This window comes from Puma concolor, chromosome A1, assembly GCF_028749965.1.
Source record: "Puma concolor isolate L17-30 chromosome A1, mPumCon1.1.hap2, whole genome shotgun sequence".
Classification (NCBI taxonomy): domain Eukaryota; kingdom Metazoa; phylum Chordata; class Mammalia; order Carnivora; family Felidae; genus Puma; species Puma concolor.
Window position 1 is genome coordinate 122,883,514 of NC_141667.1, and position 20,566 is coordinate 122,904,079.

General features: G+C 39.8%; 1 protein-coding gene across 1 annotated transcript in view; it reads right to left on the bottom strand.

Annotated features, from left to right (window-relative positions):
• The window catches only part of NDFIP1 (Nedd4 family interacting protein 1), a 57,254-nt gene extending 37,411 nt beyond the window's left edge, over nt 1-19,843 (bottom strand). The window contains exon 1 of the mRNA XM_086701671.1: nt 19,576-19,843. Coding sequence (XP_086557797.1) covers nt 19,576-19,638 — 63 coding nt within the window. The 5' untranslated portion in view covers nt 19,639-19,843. The remainder of the gene's footprint in view (nt 1-19,575) is intronic.
• Between the last annotated feature and the right edge of the window lie 723 nt (nt 19,844-20,566).

Here is a 20,566-nt window from a genome sequence, read left to right on the forward strand (position 1 = left end):
CAACATTTTCAAATAGGTCTCTGTGCCTCTTTTAAGAAGTAGCAACCAAACTATTTACTAACAATGTGTCCTCCATAACATCCTGAGTCCTACCTCTTCTCCATTTCTTACTTCCTTAGAAAACTCAGGCTTCAGAGCTCTAGGGCCTACTTGGAAAAGTAATTAAAATTCCTGGCAAAGATAAGTTGAAATGGACAGTAAGCACTTGGCTTAGTCCCCTTGCTTTTGACAGGATGATAGAAACCATTCATCTTTTGTTTACAGAATAATCAACGTAAAAATAGTAGCAAGACCAGACTCACTTTTAAATAATTTATATCAAATCTAGTCCATAATTTCAATGCAAAAGTGGTGAATACTGCTCATGCTTTTATTTTTAAACCCATATGTTGTATTCAAGATATGTGACAGCTCTAAAATACCAACATGGAAGCAAAAATGAACTCCTAATTATTCACCACTTAAAATTGTACATTAAGCAATGCCTTAAAAAAAAAAGTTGTCCCAACAGAACATGGAATACAACTGACATCTATTCAAGTAGGCTTTTTTAAAAAAAATGTTTATTTATTTTTCAGAGAGAGAGAGATGGATCATGAGCACAGGAGGGGCAGAGAGAGACAGAGACTCCCAAGCAGGCTCCATGTTGTCAGTGCAGAGCCCAAGAGGGGGCTCAAACTCACGAAATCTAACAATATATTTAATTAGTTTGATTTGTATAACTTTCTGTAAAACAGCTCAACCACACAGGAGTACTGAAACTGTAAGCACTATTACGGCACCTGACCATCTCGGTCAGCAAGAGCATGAGGCTCCTGGGCTCGGGACCGTGAGTTCAAGCCCCATGTTGGGTGTAGACATTACTTAAATAAATAAAAAATAAAAAATAAAATGCAAACACTATTAATGTAGACATAAAACCTAGAGTATAATCAAATGTAAATATATTGTGATTCAAGCTTTCTGTTCTATTACCTTTTCTTCTGCCATAGCCCACAACAACCTTCCTCATGGAGAGTCAGAAATTTAAATATCTCACTCAATAAAATTTTATCAAGCACTAATACATGCCAGGATCACATCAATTTTTGATTATTGTCCCCTTAATGTTCCTGAAAGAACATTTCCATTTTTTCCATTTACTAGGAAGACTATTAGTTTAAGTTGTAATAATAACTTTGGAGGTTAAAAAGTTAATTTGATGAGATGTGTTTAAGGATGCTTTATGTATAACTATGAAGACCAAGATCTGTCAGCAAGGATGAAAAAACTTTTTCATTAAATCTACCGACAGAAGCACTATTCCTATATACCATTATATTAAAATAAAATACCAAAGGAAGTAGTTTTTTAGGTCTAGCAACTGGTTTCTTCTGGGCTCTACCTTTTTGTGTGTTATGTCAATATTCTCTAACCGATGATTAGCTTAGTGTTTGGGGCATCACAGGGGATGGCATATTTTTATCAGCAATTTCCTATAGAAGTGGTACACATCGATCCTACTGCTGTTCTTCAAAAGCAGACTACCAATTTCTTCCTTTATCGTTAGCTTTTTTGTGTCCAAAGACATAAAGAAGTTCACCCACATTTGCTTCTCATATTAACTTTTATTCACTCAAAAGACACGATTAAGAAAATGAAGACAACCCAGAGTGGCAGAAGATGTATTTTTCAGACAAAAGACTCATAACCAGCATACATAGTTTCTAAAAAACAAGAAAAAGGAAAAACAAAGAAAAAGGAAATCACCCAACTGAAACATGGTTTAAAAACTTGAAGAGACAGTTCCAAAAGAAGTTATCCAAATGGCCACTAAACTTATTAAGAAGTGCTCCATTGTATTAGTCATACAGAAATGCAAATTAAAACCATAGACGATAGTTAAAATACAAAAGCAGAAAACACCAAATGCTGATGAGGACATATGACAACCAAACTCTCAAATTGGGACTATAAATCTGTACAACCACTTTAGGAAACTGTTCAGCAATTATCTTATTTTTTTAATGTTTATTCATTTTTTGAGAGAAAGATAAAGAGCGCATGCGAGTCGGGGAGGGGCAGAGAGAGAGGGAGACACAGAATCCAAAGCAGGCTCCAGGCTCTGAGCTGTCAGCACACAGCCCAACGCGGGGCTAGAACCCACAAACCGTGAGATCATGACGTGAGCTGAAGTCACCTGTGACCAAGGCAATTACCTATTAAAGATGAATCTGTATATACTCTACAACCCAGCAATTCTACTCTAGTTATATATCTAACAGAAACACATATGTTCACCAAAAGACATACCAGGACGTTTAAAACATTACTGTTGTTTTAATTTAACTATCTAAATTAAATGCCCATCAATAGCAGAATAGATAACTAAATTGTGGGATCTCCATACAGTGGAATACTACACAGCCATGTGAATAAACTATGACAACATACAATGCATGGGTGAATCTCACAAAAATAATGTTGAGCAAAGGAAGCCAGAAACAATAGCATTTACTGTATGATTATATTAAATAAAGATCAAAACCAAGCAAATCTAACATGCCAGTCAATGCAGAGGAGGTAACTGGAAGGGTACGTGAAGGGGGCTTTTCAAGTGCTTATAATGTCATTTCTTGATCTGGGTACTAGTTAAAAGTGCACGTTCAACTTGTGAAAATTCACTAAGCTGTGCATTTATGATCTGTGCATTTTTCTGCATGTAAATTATACTTCAATAACAATTCAGGAAGGGGAAAAAAGGAGACTAGCAAAGTATCCATGACACAGACGGGGACCTCTGCATGGTTTATCTCTATATTCACCGTAGCATTTAACACCGAGTGGCACATCACAGGTACCTTATCAGCACATGTTACCTAAAGCAGGATGGAGGTGTAGTTTTAACATAAATCTACCTAAAGAAATGGCAGCTTATCTCAATGCCCTCTTAACCGACCAGTTCACATGTACCTAAAATATTCACATTACTTTACAATCACCAAATAAATGTACAGAGGAGGCATGGAGCCACATGCAGATGAGTGCTGAACTGTGGAAGGGACAGTGATGACAGGTCCGTGAGTAACCAGCAGCAGGTAGCATCCCTATCACTACTTAGCACCAGGAGCACATAAAACACGGAGAAAACTGATGAGAAACCAGGCTTTCTAAAGCAACAAAGACAAAAGTTATTCTCTCTTACTGGCTAGTCTAAAAGCAAGGAGGTATGACACACACACAAAAAAACCTTCCAAAAAGGACTGCCAACTCACAGGTATTTGATTTATTTGCAGGCTTTATAACCTTATGCATTACATGTATTCCTTTTGTATGTACCGTGTTTCATAATAAAAATTAAAATTGTGATTCTATAATTACCAATTTTAAAAAGAAATAGGAACAAAAGTGCAAGGAACACAAAGGAGAAACTGGCATCTTCAACCTTCAACTCCTGAGAAATAAGAAATGTGTAACATTTAGTATTCCACCTATAACACTTAGCATACTGTACTAGGTACAAACAGGTATTCAATAAATGTTTGTGGTACAAGTGAAGGAAAATTGGTATTTTAATCACACTAATTCCTAGACTGTTTTTTTCTTCTGAAAACAACTGGCATAGCAAGAAATGGAATATTCTACATTAAGAAGACAGTAAAGTCAAATGTCCACACACTAAAAGTGACAGACATGCCTACAACTCAGGCACTAGCTCTGACTACAGCCTGCTTGGCCCTGCTGGCCCCAGGAGCAACGAGAGCTCTCTCAGGCTAAGTTCCAAAGCTATGCTTGCTTTTTACTATATTATTATGATTATGCCTAGACTAGAGCATGCTAGGGCACAGATTAGGGATGGCAAAAGGTGTTCAACAGAGTCTGCCTAAACTTAGGCTTGGTCATGAGGTCCCCTTTTCCTCCAAGAACAATCAGAGCCAAGATAGAGAGATGCATTAAGCATCTCCTATCTTTCCCTCCACCTCATAATCCCAGAAAGTTCCATCATGCAAGTGTTTTAACTGCTAGAATAATGTACCACCACTCAATGTGTTAACAAGTCTGGCCATGATTGGTGTGGGGTAGAGGACACAACAGTGAATGTGACTGCTGTTTTTAACCTAAGTATGTAGTTCATCAAAGAAAAGACCATCAAAAGAAGTAACTGCAATTTTAATATTCTACTTAATGATTAAACACACACATTTACTCCATAAATAATCCTTTAGTAAATGTAAATGTTAATGTAATGTCAGTAAAGTTTTGTTAATTTTAAGTCAAAAAATATATAGAGACAAGTACCAGGAGAGGAAGCAGCAATAAAATCCCAAAAGCCAGAAGCAAGAGGAAAGGTGACAACTACCACAGCAGACCCAAGAGAAGTGAATCCTAAACCAGAAAGCAGAAGAGCGACATGTCTTGCACTATATCCTCAAAAGGCTCAAAAACTGGTGGCAGCAGTTACTGGTAGAAGTAGGAATGAAAATGAGATTTAAAAGCAGAAAGAAAGGTGACAGACTCAGCCCAGAACCCAGTTCCAGGATCCCCACTAGAAGACTAGAGATTTTTTTTTTTTTCTGACCAGTGTAAAAGCACAGAGTTTTGGGCTGGAGACACACAGTTTGGGAGAAAGGGTAGCAAATCAGAAAAGAGTGATTGAGAGATTTATGTACCAAGTGTTGAGATCTCCTAGCTTTCTCCGCACTTAGCTCCCTTCTTTTTTTTTTTTAATGTTTATTTATTTTTGAGAGAGAAAGAGAGAGAGAGAGAGAGAGAGAGAGCATGAGCAGGAGAGGGACAGAGAGAGAGGGAGACACAGAATCCAAAGCAGGCTCCAGGCTCTGAGCTGTCAGCACAGAGCCCAACGCAAACCGTGTAATCATGACCTGAGCTTGAAGACTGAAGCTTAACCAACTGAGCCACCCAGGTGCCCCTCAGTTCCCTTTTTACTAGCAGTCAGGCCTATTCTCTGGGGGAAACTAAGCAGCCCAGAAGAAGAGACCTAAAGACGTCCACTCAAAGAAACAGTCTAGTCAGATTCAACAAGAAGCTCCATCAAACAAACATCCTGAGCTTTTTGAGGTGCCTGGGTGGCTCAGTCAGTTGAGCATCTGACTCTTGATCTCGGCTCAGGTCTCTATCTCACGGTTCTTTCTAAGTTTGGGCCTCGCATTAGGCTCTGCACCAACAGTGAGGAGCCTACTTGGGACTCTCTTTCTCCCTCAAAATAAATAAACATCATTTTAAAAAACAGATATTAAAAATACTGCAATGAGTTAGAATCTAAAAAACATGTTTAAATTTACCAGAACTGATAAACATGAGCTTCCAGACCAAAAGGGCCTTCTGAATGTCTGGTACAGTGGACAAAAGTAGATCTCAAGGTACAACACAGTGAAATTTAAGAGCAGTGGGGACAAAAAGAAGCTCTTAAAAGCTTCCAGGGTGAAAGAGATAGAGAGCTGGAGAAAGTAGGCAACATCTGAAGAATCAGACATCAAAAGTGGCTTCAGGCTTCCTAATGGCAACAGAACTTAGAAGGCACTAGAGTAAATGCCTTCAAAATTCTAAAGGAAAATGTTTCTGGACCAGAAGTCTAAGTGTGACAACAACATAAAACAGCCTTAGATGTGCAAAGTGTCAAAAAAAAAAAAAAAAAAAAAAAAAAAGGAAGGGGGTGCTTAACTTCCCATGCATTCTTCCTCAGAAAGACACTGTAGGCTGTGTTCTAGGAAAATGAGGCAGTAAATGGAGAGAAAGAAAGAAGTGAATCAAGGAAAGGGGCTTCAATCAAAAAGTCTGGGAAAGGAAACCCCCGGAATAACAAGGAAACGGCAGACCTTGGGAGCAACCTTCCAGAATGGGTCAAATGGCCAGAAAAGATACCTCCCACCCTCAACAACAGCAATAAAATATCTGTTATGTTTGAACATATCAAAAAAGAAAAACAAAAACAAACAAACAAACAAACAAAAAAAACCTATGGAGAATATTAGGTCGAAGTCTGAGGATTAATTAGTGCTATTAGCAATTTCTGATATGTACATAGAAATTGAGCAAACAAAAAAGTAATTACTTTATAAAATTTATTTCAATTCTAGTATAGTTAACATACAGTGTTATATTAGTTTCAAGGGTACAATGTAGTGATTTGGCACTTCATGCATGACCTGGGGTGTTCATCCCAGCAAGTATGCTCCTTAATCCCCATCACCAATTTCACCCATCCCCCCCACTCCCAAAATAATTACTAACTTCAGGGAAAATAAAGTACCATTCAGGCAAGGACAAGTAACCACAGTACAGTACATATTTCAGCCCTGAACAGTGTTTATTTTTTTCAATTACTGTAAATGCTGAATATTGATCTAACCACATAATGGACACAACTATATCAGAAAAGTGAGAAGAAAGGAAGCAGTAGTACATGCAGCTGTGGGAGGGTGGTAAAATAGAGATAAATCCTTACCTCCCATAGCAGTTAAGTCAAATTTTTTTTAAACACTGAAAACTGAAAAATCAAGAAGTAGCACACTATAAAATGTTATGTAGCTACAAGGATAATAGCAAAACAGCAAAAGAAACAGTTAAAAGAGTTAAGACATAGGCAAGTAAACAGGAGACTACTGTTTTTAGTAATAAGCATATGAGATCTATTTTACTCTAACCTATACGCCTATATATAACTTTGATATAAAAACTAAAAAAAAAAAAAGTTTAAAACATAAGATATGATTACAAAATGTGTCACAAAAGGGGATTCTCACTGTGCTCAGGAGAAATTAACCTATTGGGGGGAGTACTCAAACCCCCTTTTGGACAGACTACCTAAACTAAGCTGGGGGCTAGGTAAGAGGAGGCCTCCAGACCAGAGGGTGATGCACTCTAGACCTGAAACATGTTCCCCATGGGAAACAAGTCATGAGACTCCATCCTTCCCCCAAATACTTGTCTCCCCCATCTACATCTTACTCATCCTTCAAGGCCAGGCTCAAGTTTCACCTTCTCAGAAGCTTCCTACCTAGAACCAGGTACTAGGTACTACTCTTCCACCTAAAAATGATGTCTTTTATCTGCTATCTCATTCTCTGAATTAAAGTAATTAGTATTACACCAATACCATAATACGTTCTCTTTAGTCACTCAATAGGCAAAAATATAGAGAAGAAACTAAAAACCACAATAATCCCATCTTTCAAATATCCTTCTAGCCATTTGGGTGAATATAAATAATCGAATAAGCTTTTCATTCACTGCATGGTGGAATTTTTCTTCATCATTAAATAACCTTTTATAATATCACTATAGTATCTGAAGCCCAGTGTACATTTTTTTAAAGGGAAAAAAAGTTCATTTCTCGAAGTAACTACAGCATTAACCAGGGACAATTAAATAATAATTAAAGTAATCTAAGAGAAATACAAAATCAGGTTTAGAAGGTATGGCCTGGTAATTGTTGAGATCCTTTTCAACACAATTACAGATTCTTACTTTAAATACTTTCACTGAAATGTGAAGTCAAACTTAAAATGGCATTTGTATTACATTAAACCTGACACATGAAGATATTTTAACCTTCCAAATAATAGTAGATGCTAACATAATAAGCCAACGATTACCTTTCACACCTCCCATAACTTTCTCCCCTTCTACTCAGCTGATCATTTTGGTCACAGCTGAAAGGTGGCAAGATGGCTGTGAAACTCACAATATCAAGTAACTGTGATCACCTCACTTAACTCAGCCACCTGAAATAAAACTCGGCCAACACGCTTAAGACAATTAATGCTGCTACATACATGACTGAGTAGAACTGATTTTAACCACACCTTAAAATACTCTATCTGTGACAATTCAGTCACAGAAGGACAAAACTGCTGAAAACAACCTAGTATTAACCATCAATCACATGTAAGATCCTCAAGGCTACAGATTACCCCCAAATCGTTCTTCTTATCCTATTTCAAGAGTAACATGACAATTTCAAAATTTCTGAAAATGCTACTACTAAAAACAGTGAATAAGAATACTATAACTCGGGGCACCTGGGTGGCTCAGTTAAGTGTCTGACTTCAGCTCAGGTCATGATCTCACAGTTTGGGAGTTTGAGCTCCGCGTTGGACTCTTGGCTGACAGCTCTGAGCTGGAGCCGGTTTCTGATTCCGTGTCTCCCTCTCTCTCTGCCCTCCCCTCCTTGTGCACTCTATCTTTCTCAAAAATAAATAAATATTAAAATAAGTTAAAAAAAAAAGAATACTATAACTCAAAGAGCCAACTTCTTTAAAAAAAAAAAAAAAGCTCTAGAACTTTTAAAATTAGTAGCTTCTCACTTTTACAAAGACTTTATTAAAACATCTCATCAGGGGTGCCTGGCTGGCTTAGTTGGTGGAGCACATGACCCGTGATCTCAGGGTTATGAGGTCATGTCCCACATCAGGTACAGAGATTACTTAAAAATAAAATCTTTAGGGGCCCCTGAGGGGCTCAGTCAGTTAAGCATCCGACTTTGGCTCAGGTCATGATCTTGCCATTGATGGGTTCAGGCACCATGGCGGGCTCTGTGCTGACAATTCAGAGCCTGGAGTATGCTTCAGATTCTGTGTCTCCCTCTCTCTCTGCGCTTCTCTCTCTCTCTCTCCCTCCCTCTCTCTCTCTCTCTCTCAAAAATAAACATTAAAAAATTTTTAGTAAATAAAATAAAAGCTTTAAAATAGAACCATCTAATCAGTAATAGTCCAGCTTCTATCACAAAGGAATAAAATTGTGTGACAGCAAGTGATGATTTTACTGTGAACTTAAAATTGCTCTAAAAAACAAAGTTTATTTGAAAAAATTTTAGTTATGATTTCTAAAAGCATTATTAATTATTTTCTGGGACATACAATATTTGAAGCTGACCAGAAGGGAAAGATTTACAATCAGAATGCTTTGACTAGTACTATAAAATTACAAAATGGTATTCTATACTCAATGACCCATCTGTTTTTAAAATATACTATTAAGGGGCGCCTGGGTGGCGCAGTCGGTTAAGCGTCCGACTTCAGCCAGGTCACGATCTCGCGGTCCGGGAGTTCGAGCCCCGCGTCAGGCTCTGGGCTGATGGCTCAGAGCCTGGAGCCTGTTTCCGATTGTGTCTCCCTCTCTCTGCCCCTCCCCCGTTCATGCTCTGTCTCTCACTGTCCCAAAAATAAATAAACGTTGAAAAAAAAAATTTTTTTTAAATAAATAAAATATACTATTAAGATAACATTTTCTACATTTTTAAACAATGTATAATTTCTTTTATCTTTTAGCATAAACTCACCATCTATATTTACTGACATCACTTTTAAAAATAATTATTCATGAGGCGCCTGGGTGGCGTGGTCGGTTAAGCGTCCAACTTTGGCTCAGTTTGTTATCTCACGTTTCGTGGGTTCGAGCCCCACATTGGGCTCTCTGCTCTCAGTGCAGAGCCTGCTTCAGATCCTCCATCCCCCTCTCTCTCTCTCAAAAATAAATAAATAAACATTAAAAAAAATTTTTAATAATTATTACAAAAGACGTTTGCTAAATCATCAGTAGAATGCTGTCTCTTTGGATCAAAGCCACCAGCTCCTATATGCAAAAGCAATCAATTATAAAGCTGGAAGGAATCAAAGTGATAATAATAGTCCAACTACTTCATTTTACACAATACAAAATAAGGCTACAATAAGAAGTTAAAATTCTCACCCACAGTCACACAACCTCTTACTTCATGATAGAAGCTGGAGTATTACTGATTAGATGTTTTAATAAAGTTCTTTTATGTTCTCCTAACCCAGTCTCTACTTAGTGCCCAAAGTGAACCCTCCAGATATAAAGTCTACATGACCAGCTTCAAAAACTGCTTATTGGAGTGCCTGGATGGCTGAGTTGGTAGAGCTCTTGACTTCGGGATCATGAGTTCGAGCCCCATGTTGGATGTAAAGATTACTGAAAAACAACAACAACAAACCTGCTTATTAACGCAGAGGTATGTGAAGAGTTTGGATGTTACAACATAAAGCTCCTAAAATGAAAGCTTCAAAATACTAACACTGTATTCCCGATTCCCTAGTTCACAAAATTTCATCTAAATTTAACAAGGACAAAATAAATTAAGAACAATTTAGTAACAAAGAAAATAGCAAAATAAGCAGAGAATTCTATAGAAAAAAGACCGTAGAGGTTAAAGGGACTTGGGTTTTACTTACAGTGCTTTCAGTTTTTACAGCACTGTATTCATTGTTAATCAGACCTTAATGCTTAAGATGAATGTGAGTAATAAATATACGGATTTATTTTATACTATTCTTGCAACTTGTAAGTTGAAACTATTTCCAAATTAGTTTGTAAAGCAATTTTTTTACAAGCAAAACATGACTGGGGCACCGCCTGGCTCAATCGGTGGAGCATGGGACTCTTGATCTCGGGCTTATGAGTTCGAGCTCCACATTGGTGGAGAGAGTCCTTAAAAATAAAACCTTTAAAAAAACAAATAAAACTGGGGTGCCTGGGTGGCTCAGTCTGTTAAGTGGCCAACTTTGGCCTAGGTCATGATCTCATGCTTCATGAGTTCAAGCCCCGTGTTGCGCTCTGTGCTGACAGCTCAGAGCCTGGAGCCTGCTTTGGATTCTGTGTCTCCCTCTTTCTCTGCCCCTCCCCTGCCTGTGCTCTGTCTCTCTCTCTCTCTCTCTCTCTCTCTCAAAAAAATGGGTAAAGATTACAAAAAATAAAAAACAAAAACAAAACTTATAAAAAATTTAACATAAAAACCACATGATTATTAACAAAAATTTGGGAAAAAAAGAAATCACTCCTATCATTTTTCTTAACAATCTATTATAAATGTATGAAACAACCCCACTAAAGATGAGGGGAAAGGTACGACCTAAGCAACTTTGGAAATGAGTAGTGTGTAAACCTAAAAGCAAAGAAACTGTACATATGCCCTGTCCTCTAGTTGAGAAAACTGTTTCCCACAGAGGAATAGGTTAACATTTGTGACACCACTCCACACGTATGTTAGAATTAAAGAATTAAGTAGGGGCGCCTGGGTGGCTCAGTTGGCTAAGCGTCCGACTTTGGCTCAGGTCACGATCTCACAGCCCGTGAATTCGAGCCCCGCGTCAGGCTCTGGGCTGATGGCTCAGAGCCTGGAGCCTGCTTCCGATTCTGTGTCTCCCTCTCTCTCTGCCCCTCCCCCATTCATGCTCTGTCTCTCTCTCTGTCTCAAAAATAAATAAACGTTGGGGCGCCTGGGTGGAGCAGTCGGTTAAGCGTCCGACTTCAGCCAGGTCACGATCTCGCGGTCCGTGAGTTCGAGCCCCGCATCGGGCTCTGGGCTGATGGCTCAGAGCCTGGAGCCTGTTTCCAATTCTGTGTCTCCCTCTCTCTCTGCCTCTCCCCCGTTCATGCTCTGTCTCTCTCTCTGTCCCAAAAATAAATAAAAAACGTTGAAAAATAAAATTTAAAAAAAAAATAAATAAACGTTAAAAAAAAAATTTAAAAAAAAAAGAAAAAAAAAAGAATTAAGTAAATGGATGGTAGGTAGTGGGAGCAAGGTTTCTCACTACTGAATGGGAATTTACAGAGGGGCCAGGGCAGGAGGCTAGAGTGATCCACATAGTAATGGGTTAGACTTGGTTAGCTTAATATAGATACAGGTGATTACACATAGAAATGCATACAGATAGGTATACACACATATATTTCTCTCCTTTCTCAACCGAAAGGGCCCAGTAGCAATGAGCACAGATCTTGGTTTCTAACACCATTCTCCAATTAAAGGAGCCAGGGCTCCCTGGAGAAATGGCTGATTCTAGGGTGGCACAGGAAATGCACATGATGATCCTGGTGCCAAATGCAAGGAAGTGCTTAAAAAAACCAAAAGATGGAGCCAGGTCAGAGGGACACAAGTGCCAACTGAAAGAGTTCCAATGGCCAAAAGTGCAACAATTTGAGGCATAAAATAGTACTAGATCACAACTCAAAGAATAAAATAAACGAGTCCACACTGATATCAATGAACAAATAGATACAAAGAGATAAATGTTGCACGCAGAAAAATTCTGAATAATTTATGCAAATACTCTGCCCTCCACAAGGTGGAGCATAACTCTTCAATCCTTAAGTGCATATGGTACATAGACTGCGACTTCCTTACAAAGAGCACAGCATGAAAGGCAGGGAGTGGGGGAGTAATTTTACAGTAGAGAAATCTGACAAACACCACGTCAGCCAGGTGATCAAGGTCAACATCAACAATGTTATGTTGGTTGTATGCATTCTTGATATGATATGATGGAAATGGCACTTTACATCTGTGGTCTTCCTCACCAAAACCCACAACCCCAATTTAATCATGGAAAAAGATTTAGACAAATGCAATTGACTACATAAGCAGATGGACGTTAGGTAAACCCATTGTAACTGCTTCAAAATATATATAAATAAAACCACCGTGCTGTACACCTTAATCTTATACAGTGATGTATGTCAATTATTTATCAATAAAACTGCAAAAAAAAAAAAAATCATTTGAGGGACAGTCTACAAACACCTGATTCAAACTCCTCAAAACTGTCAAGGTCATCAAAAACAAGGCAAATTTGAGAAACCATCACAACCAAGAGGATCCTTAGGTAACATGACAACCAAATGTAAAGTGGTAACCTGTATGGTACTGTGGAACATAAAAAGATTAAAAAATGAAAATCTGAATAAAGAATGGATTTTAATTAATAATAATGTTTCCGTATTGGCTCGTTAATGTCATAAACATACTATGCTAATAAATGATGTTAATAGGGAAAACTGGTTCTGGGGTACATGAAAACTGTTATCTTCTCAATATTTTTGAAAAATCAAAAATGTTTCAAAAATTAAAGTTTATTTAAAAAAATGCTTTAAAGACTTATTTTAAAAAGTAAAGGGAAGGGGCACCTGGGTGGTTCAGTCAGTTAAGTGTCTGACTCTTTTTTTTTTTTTTATTTTTTTTAAATTTTTTTTTTTTCAACGTTTATTTATTTTTGGGACAGAGAGAGACAGAGCATGAACGGGGGAGGGGCAGAGAGAGAGGGAGACACAGAATCGGAAACAGGCTCCAGGCTCTGAGCCATCAGCCCAGAGCCCGACGCGGGGCTCAAACTCACGGACCGCGAGATCGTGACCTGGCTGAAGTCGGACGCTTAACCGACTGCGCCACCCAGGCGCCCCTAAGTGTCTGACTCTTGATGTCAGCTCAGGTCTTCATCTCAGGGTCGTGAGTTCAAGCCCCACGGTGCACATGGAGCCTACTTTAAAAAAAAAAAGGGAAAGGGAAAAAAATTTTTTAATATTTATTTATTTTTGAGAAAGAGAGCACACACAAGCACGAGAGGGACAGGCGGAGAGAGGGAAACACAGAATCCCAAACAGGCTCCAGTCTCTGAGCTGTTTGTGCAGAGCCCAATGCAGGGCTCAAACCCACAAACTGTAAGATCTCAACCTAAGCTAAAGTTGGACGCTTAACCAACCGAGCCACCCAGGTGCCCTGGGGGAAAAAATTTGTAAAGCCTGAAGAATGCACACAAACTTGAGGGGCAGTTACACCTCTGAGAAGAGATTGGGAGGGAAATCAAGCTTTCTTTTACAAGTGTTCTGTCTGGCTCTAGTATACCAAGAGTATCTGTGTACCATTGTATAACAACAAATGTTTAATTTTTTTTTTTTCTTTAATGCTTATTTTTGAGAGAAAGAGACAGCATGAGCAGGGGAGGGGCAGAGAGACAGGGAGACACAGAATCTGAAGCAGGCTCCAGGCTCTGACCTGTTAGCACAGAATCCGATGCAGGGCTTGAGATCATCAGCCATGAGATCATGACCTGAGCTGAAGTCAGACACTTAACTGACTGAGCCACCCAGACACCCCAACAAATGTTTAATTTTAAATGACACACTTAAGCACGGAATAATAAATAAAATCAAAGTGTTATTAAACAGAAGCCATTCCCTAAGCTCTTATATTTCTGTTCATAAACCATCCAATTTCCAGGAAAACCTCCAAATCCTATTCAAGCAGCTCATTAACTAGTAACTGATATTACTATAACATATGAATTTAAAAGAAAAACTGTCAATATTGCTAAGGGGGATAAAAAAATACATCTACACACACACAAAACATACATATATGTGTGTGTGTGTGTGTGTGTGTATATATATATATATATTCACACATGTGAAAGAAATTGCTTTAATCAGTAAGAAAATATTTCACCTGAAACATTCTGAAATTGATCAGTATTTAGACCCAGTACTTATAACTTTTAATATAAATTGTGTATTCAAAAAAAAAATGAGTCATCCTAATTTTTATAGCAGGATGTGATACATGATGTCTAATAACACTCACTTTATTACTACACTTGATGAAGGCAACAACCCATAACTGCATTTCTATCTAGATAGCTACTAGAAACAGTAGCAACTGGAGTATGTAAAGCTCAACAAATTTAATACGTGATATTTAGCAATTGCCTATAGTGGCAAAAATGATCTGAGAATAAAGATAAGATCATCAGGCTGGTTATCAACATCAATCTCTAATTAAAGTGTTAGAAGCTGCTTTATCTAAACAGGCACCATCGACTACTACAAGTATATGGTTCCACTAAACAGTTGTACTTGTTCAAAGACAATGTAAGAATAAATTATTAAGAAACCAAAGCAATTATTTTAAAGCCCTAAGAGCAAATAAATCAGAAGATGGCACCTGAACCTCTTCAGGCCTTCTTTTTTTTTTTTTTTTTTTTAATTAGTAAGAATACAAAGTCACTCTCATAGGATTTATTTCACAATACAAGGTTATGTCAGGTAACATGATACATGGGTGTCTAGCATAAAGTAATGTGAAATTATGTTCGGGCAAACCAGCCAGTGGCATCAGTTGAAATGATGCCAGGATTTCCTCAATTGGGCCTTAGTCCCTACCCAAACCAAGGAGTTCTGCCTTGGTTAAATCTGGTTAAACCTGCCTTGGTTAAATCTCCCCTAAGAAGTGGTCACCAGTAGGACCAGACAAGAAAATAACAATGGATCAGCAAGAATCATTGCTGCTACACAAAAAACACTCACTGCTTACCAAGAGGGAGTCAAATACCAATCATAGTTGTAATCTACAGCTCCTGACACTCACAAATCCTGTTTCCATATTCATAATAAATTGCAAAAGTGCCCTCATGATATATTTCTCATGGGATACTATCTGCTTACATCTTTTAGAGTTACAAAAAAAAAATTTATGGATGTAATGACATCCATTCTAGGATTTGCTTCAAAATAATGGTGGGGAGTATAAATGAAACAATATTACCCATTTGCTGATCAATGCTGAAGCTGAGTGATGAGTACAATAGATTTATTACACCATATTTTAGTATGTTTGGAATTTTCATGGTAAAAAGTTGACAATGTAAATATTATTAAGAAATGACTCTACTCCGGGGCGCCTGGGTGGCGCAGTCGGTTAAGCGTCCGACTTCAACCAGGTCACGATCTCGCGGTCCCTGAGTTCGAGCCCCGCGTCAGGCTCTGGGCTGATGGCTCAGAGCCTGGAGCCTGTTTCCGATTCTGTGTCTCCCTCTCTCTCTGCCCCTCCCCCGTTCATGCTCTGTCTCTCTCTGTCCCAAAAATAAATAAACGTTAAAAAAAAAAAAAAAAAAAGAAATGACTCTACTCCTACAACTCAACAAAAAGCAAACCCAATTCAAAAATGGAATATACATTTCTCCAAAGGCATACAAATGGCCAATAAGCACAAAATCCTCAATATCACTAATCATTAGGGAAATGTAAATCAAAAAATAAAACTTCATGCCCATTAAGATAGCTTTATCAAAAAAATAAAATAACAAGTATTGAGGAAGATGTTAAAAATTGGAACACTGCCACACCCCCCCAAAAAATAATTGGAACTCTCACACACTGCTGGTGGGAATGTAAAATGGTGTAGGTACTATGGAAACAACTCTACCCATCTTCTCAAAAGTTTTGGAAAAGTTTTCTTTGATCATTGGCCATATAGGCCACCAAGACAGCAAAATAACCTTAAAATCTGGACATAACATCCTAAGAGGCATTCCAAGATATAATTGTGACTTTTGAAAATAAAAAAATAAAACCACATGGGCACTTTTCACCCTTCCTCCAGGATCGTGACTTCCTCTAACACTTTAGCATAAATATGGTTTGGCTTGGAAGAGATGAAATTCTTTCTGTGATCTTTCAAAACCTTCCTCCGCAATCCTGAAAGAATTTATCCAAAAAGGTATCATTCCCAAAGCTGCTCTACAGTGTCATCAGACGATACAAAATTATTAGTGATGCTTATAAGCGGTCAACTTCTTCAGCAATGAGTGAAGTCGAAAGCTAAACATTCTACAGTCTATTTTTAGGCCTATATGGCAGGGTCATTGTTGTGCCCTGAGATTAGATTCAAATTCAAAGATCTCAAAATATTTAGGAAAGTGTCTGGGAAAATTCATGATACAGGCAAAGATCCATTCTAGTGAGGCCAAGAGGTCTTAGAATGGATGAACAGGAATAAAAGTCTGCAGAGAGAGCAACACATAACAAGTTTCTCAGGCTTACCTAGACCCTCTGAAACAGTGCTTCTGAATGTTTGGATATACAATCTGTTTCAAAATGCAAAAAGGGAAAAAATATAATAAAGTCACAGGGAAACTATGAGCTCAGACTTTCTGTGCATCATGATGCTAAGTTCAAGTTATGCACATGGTGTCCTACTGATAAAAAGACCATAAAGGCAAAACTGTGTTTGTATTTAGTAATGAATTTTACAGTCTTCCACTGCATTTACTTTACTAGAGGACCAGCTCAATTTGATTAACCAGATCAAGTAGAAGTCAGAACGGCCTTTTGTGACAACCAGAGTATCATGCTCCTATCAAGTTGCCTGGACAATTCACCAACATTCTATAATGCAAAACCCTTTTAAATATGTATATTCTCTGACGAAGCATTTCCACCTCTAAAAACTTATACTAAGAAAAAAATTAAAACACAAATAAAATTTATACTAAGGAAAACAGATGATGTATATAAAAGAAACTTCAGTGAATGAAAAAAATTATGAACATACTTCGTGACCAACAGGCAACTGACTTGAACTATAGCACAGCCATAATTACATGCTTTGCAGGCATTAAAATACTCACCCACCTTATATTTCCTGTATTGTGTGCCTCTGTACATAAATGCGAACAGAGACACATATATGCAACTCTGTGAATGCACTTGTGTCTCAGAACAAGATACACAGGGGCACAGTCGGTATGTAAACATACACATGTGCACCTATGCACAAAATGTGTGTAAGTATAATCAGGGGCCCATAGAACAGTACATGTGTGCAAAGATGTGCCTCTATATATACACGTATGGGTACATAAGAAAATACATAGGCACACATATATCTGCTAATGCACATGCCTATATTTGGAACGTGAGCCAGTGTTTTAAGCAGGTGAGTGTGTATTTATCCTTGTAATCACTACTTAGAAGCTGTGACCTTGAGCAAGTTAAGTAGCCTCTTGGAGTCTTGACTTTGTCATCTATACAATCATACCAAACACTGCCTCATGGGGGTTTTATGAGGATTAGTGAAATAATGGATGTAAAGCACTTAGTCCTGTGATTGCCACAAAGTAAATGCTCAATCAATATTAGCTTTCCTTACCTGTACAAATGCATACTGATTTATATTTGTGTATATTTACATACCTATAAGTCCACAAAGATACACATCAAAATACTAACTCTGGTTACCCATGGGGGATAGGTTTCATTGTGGGGTTTTTTAGACGAGGTTGACTTTCATATTTTGCAATTTTTCTAGGAAGATTATTTCTTTTTTCATGCTGTTTTTGGAAGTTATTTCTCCAAAATAATGATTTTTAAAAAATAAAATAAGGACAGCCTGTCCCTGGCATACTTCACTTCTGCCTATTTAAAGCTATTAAGTACTCCAAGAAATATATACATAGTTTTAATACTCCAGCAGCAAAATTTTTGTATTCCAGCAATATGTCAGCATTACCTAATAGCTCAAGAAGATGGCAGTACAAAGAAAAGCCACAGCTTTTTGCTTGTTTGCCTTACCCAAGGCAGGATGAAAAGAATTAGAACACACTGTGGGGTACATGAGCTTTTTGAACACTGTGGTGACAGTTAAGTGACAACTGTCACTTGTATTTGATTAAATAGGGAGGAACCCAGAGCCATGCCCAAGGTCATACAAAAAAGCATGTACCAGACCCCAGACAGTGAGAGATGTAAGGACTAGACTGCACTGCCAGTTTGGGCGTGTTTATGAAACCAAGAAGCTAAATTCTTAACCAGTCATTTCAGGAGTCCGGCTGGAGGAGGGAGGAAATTACAACACAGGGCTGATGACAGCAAAACAAACTGGTAACTGGCCGCACTGGGTTAATCTAGATGTTTTAATCATACCGGTTCTCCTTATTTCTAAAACACAAAACTGTAGATCATCAATGATAGGACATTTAATTTCATAAAAGCACGACTGACATCTGTATGCAAATTATACCAAAAACATCTGAAAGGACAAGATGCAAGCAGTTATCTGAGGTTCCAATCAACACCAGTTACTACCCGGCTTAATTTCCACAACTACGAAGTATTAGGTCAAATACCACTAAAAACCGGGCAGACTGTGAATTTCCGAGGGGAACCCAGCTACATACACAGGCGAGTAAAACAAGCAGCTCTTTTCCCCAGGGCCTCAATTTATAAATTATGACCCAGATAATACTCCAATCATCCCCTATACATTTCCTCCCCAGCCATGCTATTAAATCTCTTTAAACGTCATTTCCAAGCTTTTAAAACACACACCCAGGCACACGCCCTGCAGCATTCAACGAAGCTCGACATTTTGGGGCTGGCCCCAGCTAAAAAAAACATCGCCTTTTTCCAAATCTACTGCAAACTGTGGACTTGCCTCTCGTCTCATTTTTGACTTTTGTCTTAAAACAGAGACGAGGGGGATGGGTTTCCACAAACAGACTAGGCTCTGAAACCCTGAGCAATCGCATCTCGCTGCGGGGAGCTATCGGCCGCAGTAGCAGCGATTTTAATCTTTTCTCTCCACCTAGTTTCCTTTTCCATCTCAGGCGTGCTTTTTTTTTTTTTTTTTTTTTTTTTTTTCCTTTTCTTTTCTTTCCAATGACATCAAACCAAAGGTGGAAAAAGGAACACTGAATGCCCCCGGGCCGATGCCTCCGGAGGGTCTCGGGCTCCGACCCTCGGGGTCCTCGGGGACCCGCCCGCTGCGGGAACTGCGGAAAACGCTGCGGGGCAGAGGTTTTCCACAGCCCGAGTGCCGCCCCAGGTCGCCGAGGGATGGGCCCGAGCCTCGAATCCGAGCCCGGGGCGCGCCCGGCCCGCCCAGGCCCGGCGCGGCCTGTCAAGCCGCGGCGTCGCGTCGGCCACAGGCTGGGCCGGAGAGGCCTGAAGCGGCCTGCGGGCAGGGCCCTCGGTCCGGGGTCCGGGGAGGGATTCGGCGCCGCTCACCTGCTGGTACCGGCTGCCGCAGGCCGGCTCCACCGCCGCCAGCGCCGCCAACGCCAACGCCATGGCGCAGCTGGCCGCAGAGAAGAAAGGTGAGCAAGCGAGCTCAAGGGACGCGGGCACAGCGGCCTGGGAGCGCGGAGGCCGAGAGGGTCGCGCCTCGGGTGGGTCTCGATGGCCGCCGCCGCTTCCAGGCAAGCCGCTCTCCTCGGGTTGTGAGCGCCGCCGCGGAGGCTCCGACGCGGCCCCTGGGGAGGAGGCGGGGACGACGACGACGCGGCGGCGCCGCCGCCCCGCCCCCGACTCGCGCCGCGCGCCTCGGGCCGGCCCGGCCTCGCCCCGCGCCGCCGCCCTAGTCCCGCCGAGCAGTCGCTCGGGGTGGGGGCCGCCCCTCCTCCCGCGCCCCGGGGGCTGAAGCGTCCGAGGCGTAGCCGCTGAAAAGGAATTATTCACCGAGGAGCACCTCGTGTGAGCTCTGAGATTCGCCTGTGTGTTCTCATCTAACCCTCATCTCACACCCCGACATGGGGGCCACAGCCCCGTTTAAGAAGTCATTGGCGCTCGGGGAGGTTGAGAGTCTGGCACAGCAGCGGTCTGATCCCTGATGCCTGCTGTGCAATCTCCGTTCTTTTCCAACTCCCTTCTTGTCTGCCATTTTCGTAGATCAGGGGTCTGTCAACCGCGGGGCAGAGGCCAAATCCGGTCCAGTGTCGGTAGAAAGTATAAGAAATTCAAATTTCATTGTCCATCAATTAAGTTTTATTGGAACACAGCCACTCCCATTTGTTGAGTACTGCCTTGCAAACCCTAAATTACGTGCCATCTAGCCCGTTACAGAAAAGTTTTCTGATCCAACATCCTCCAGAACGCTTTAGATTTCAAACAAAGCCTAGTTAGGGTAGATGATAATAGCATACTCATCTTTATTCAGTCCTTTAGTATTTTGACAGCCTCATCTGTGGACATAGACATGCTATTTTTCTGAACCAGAGCG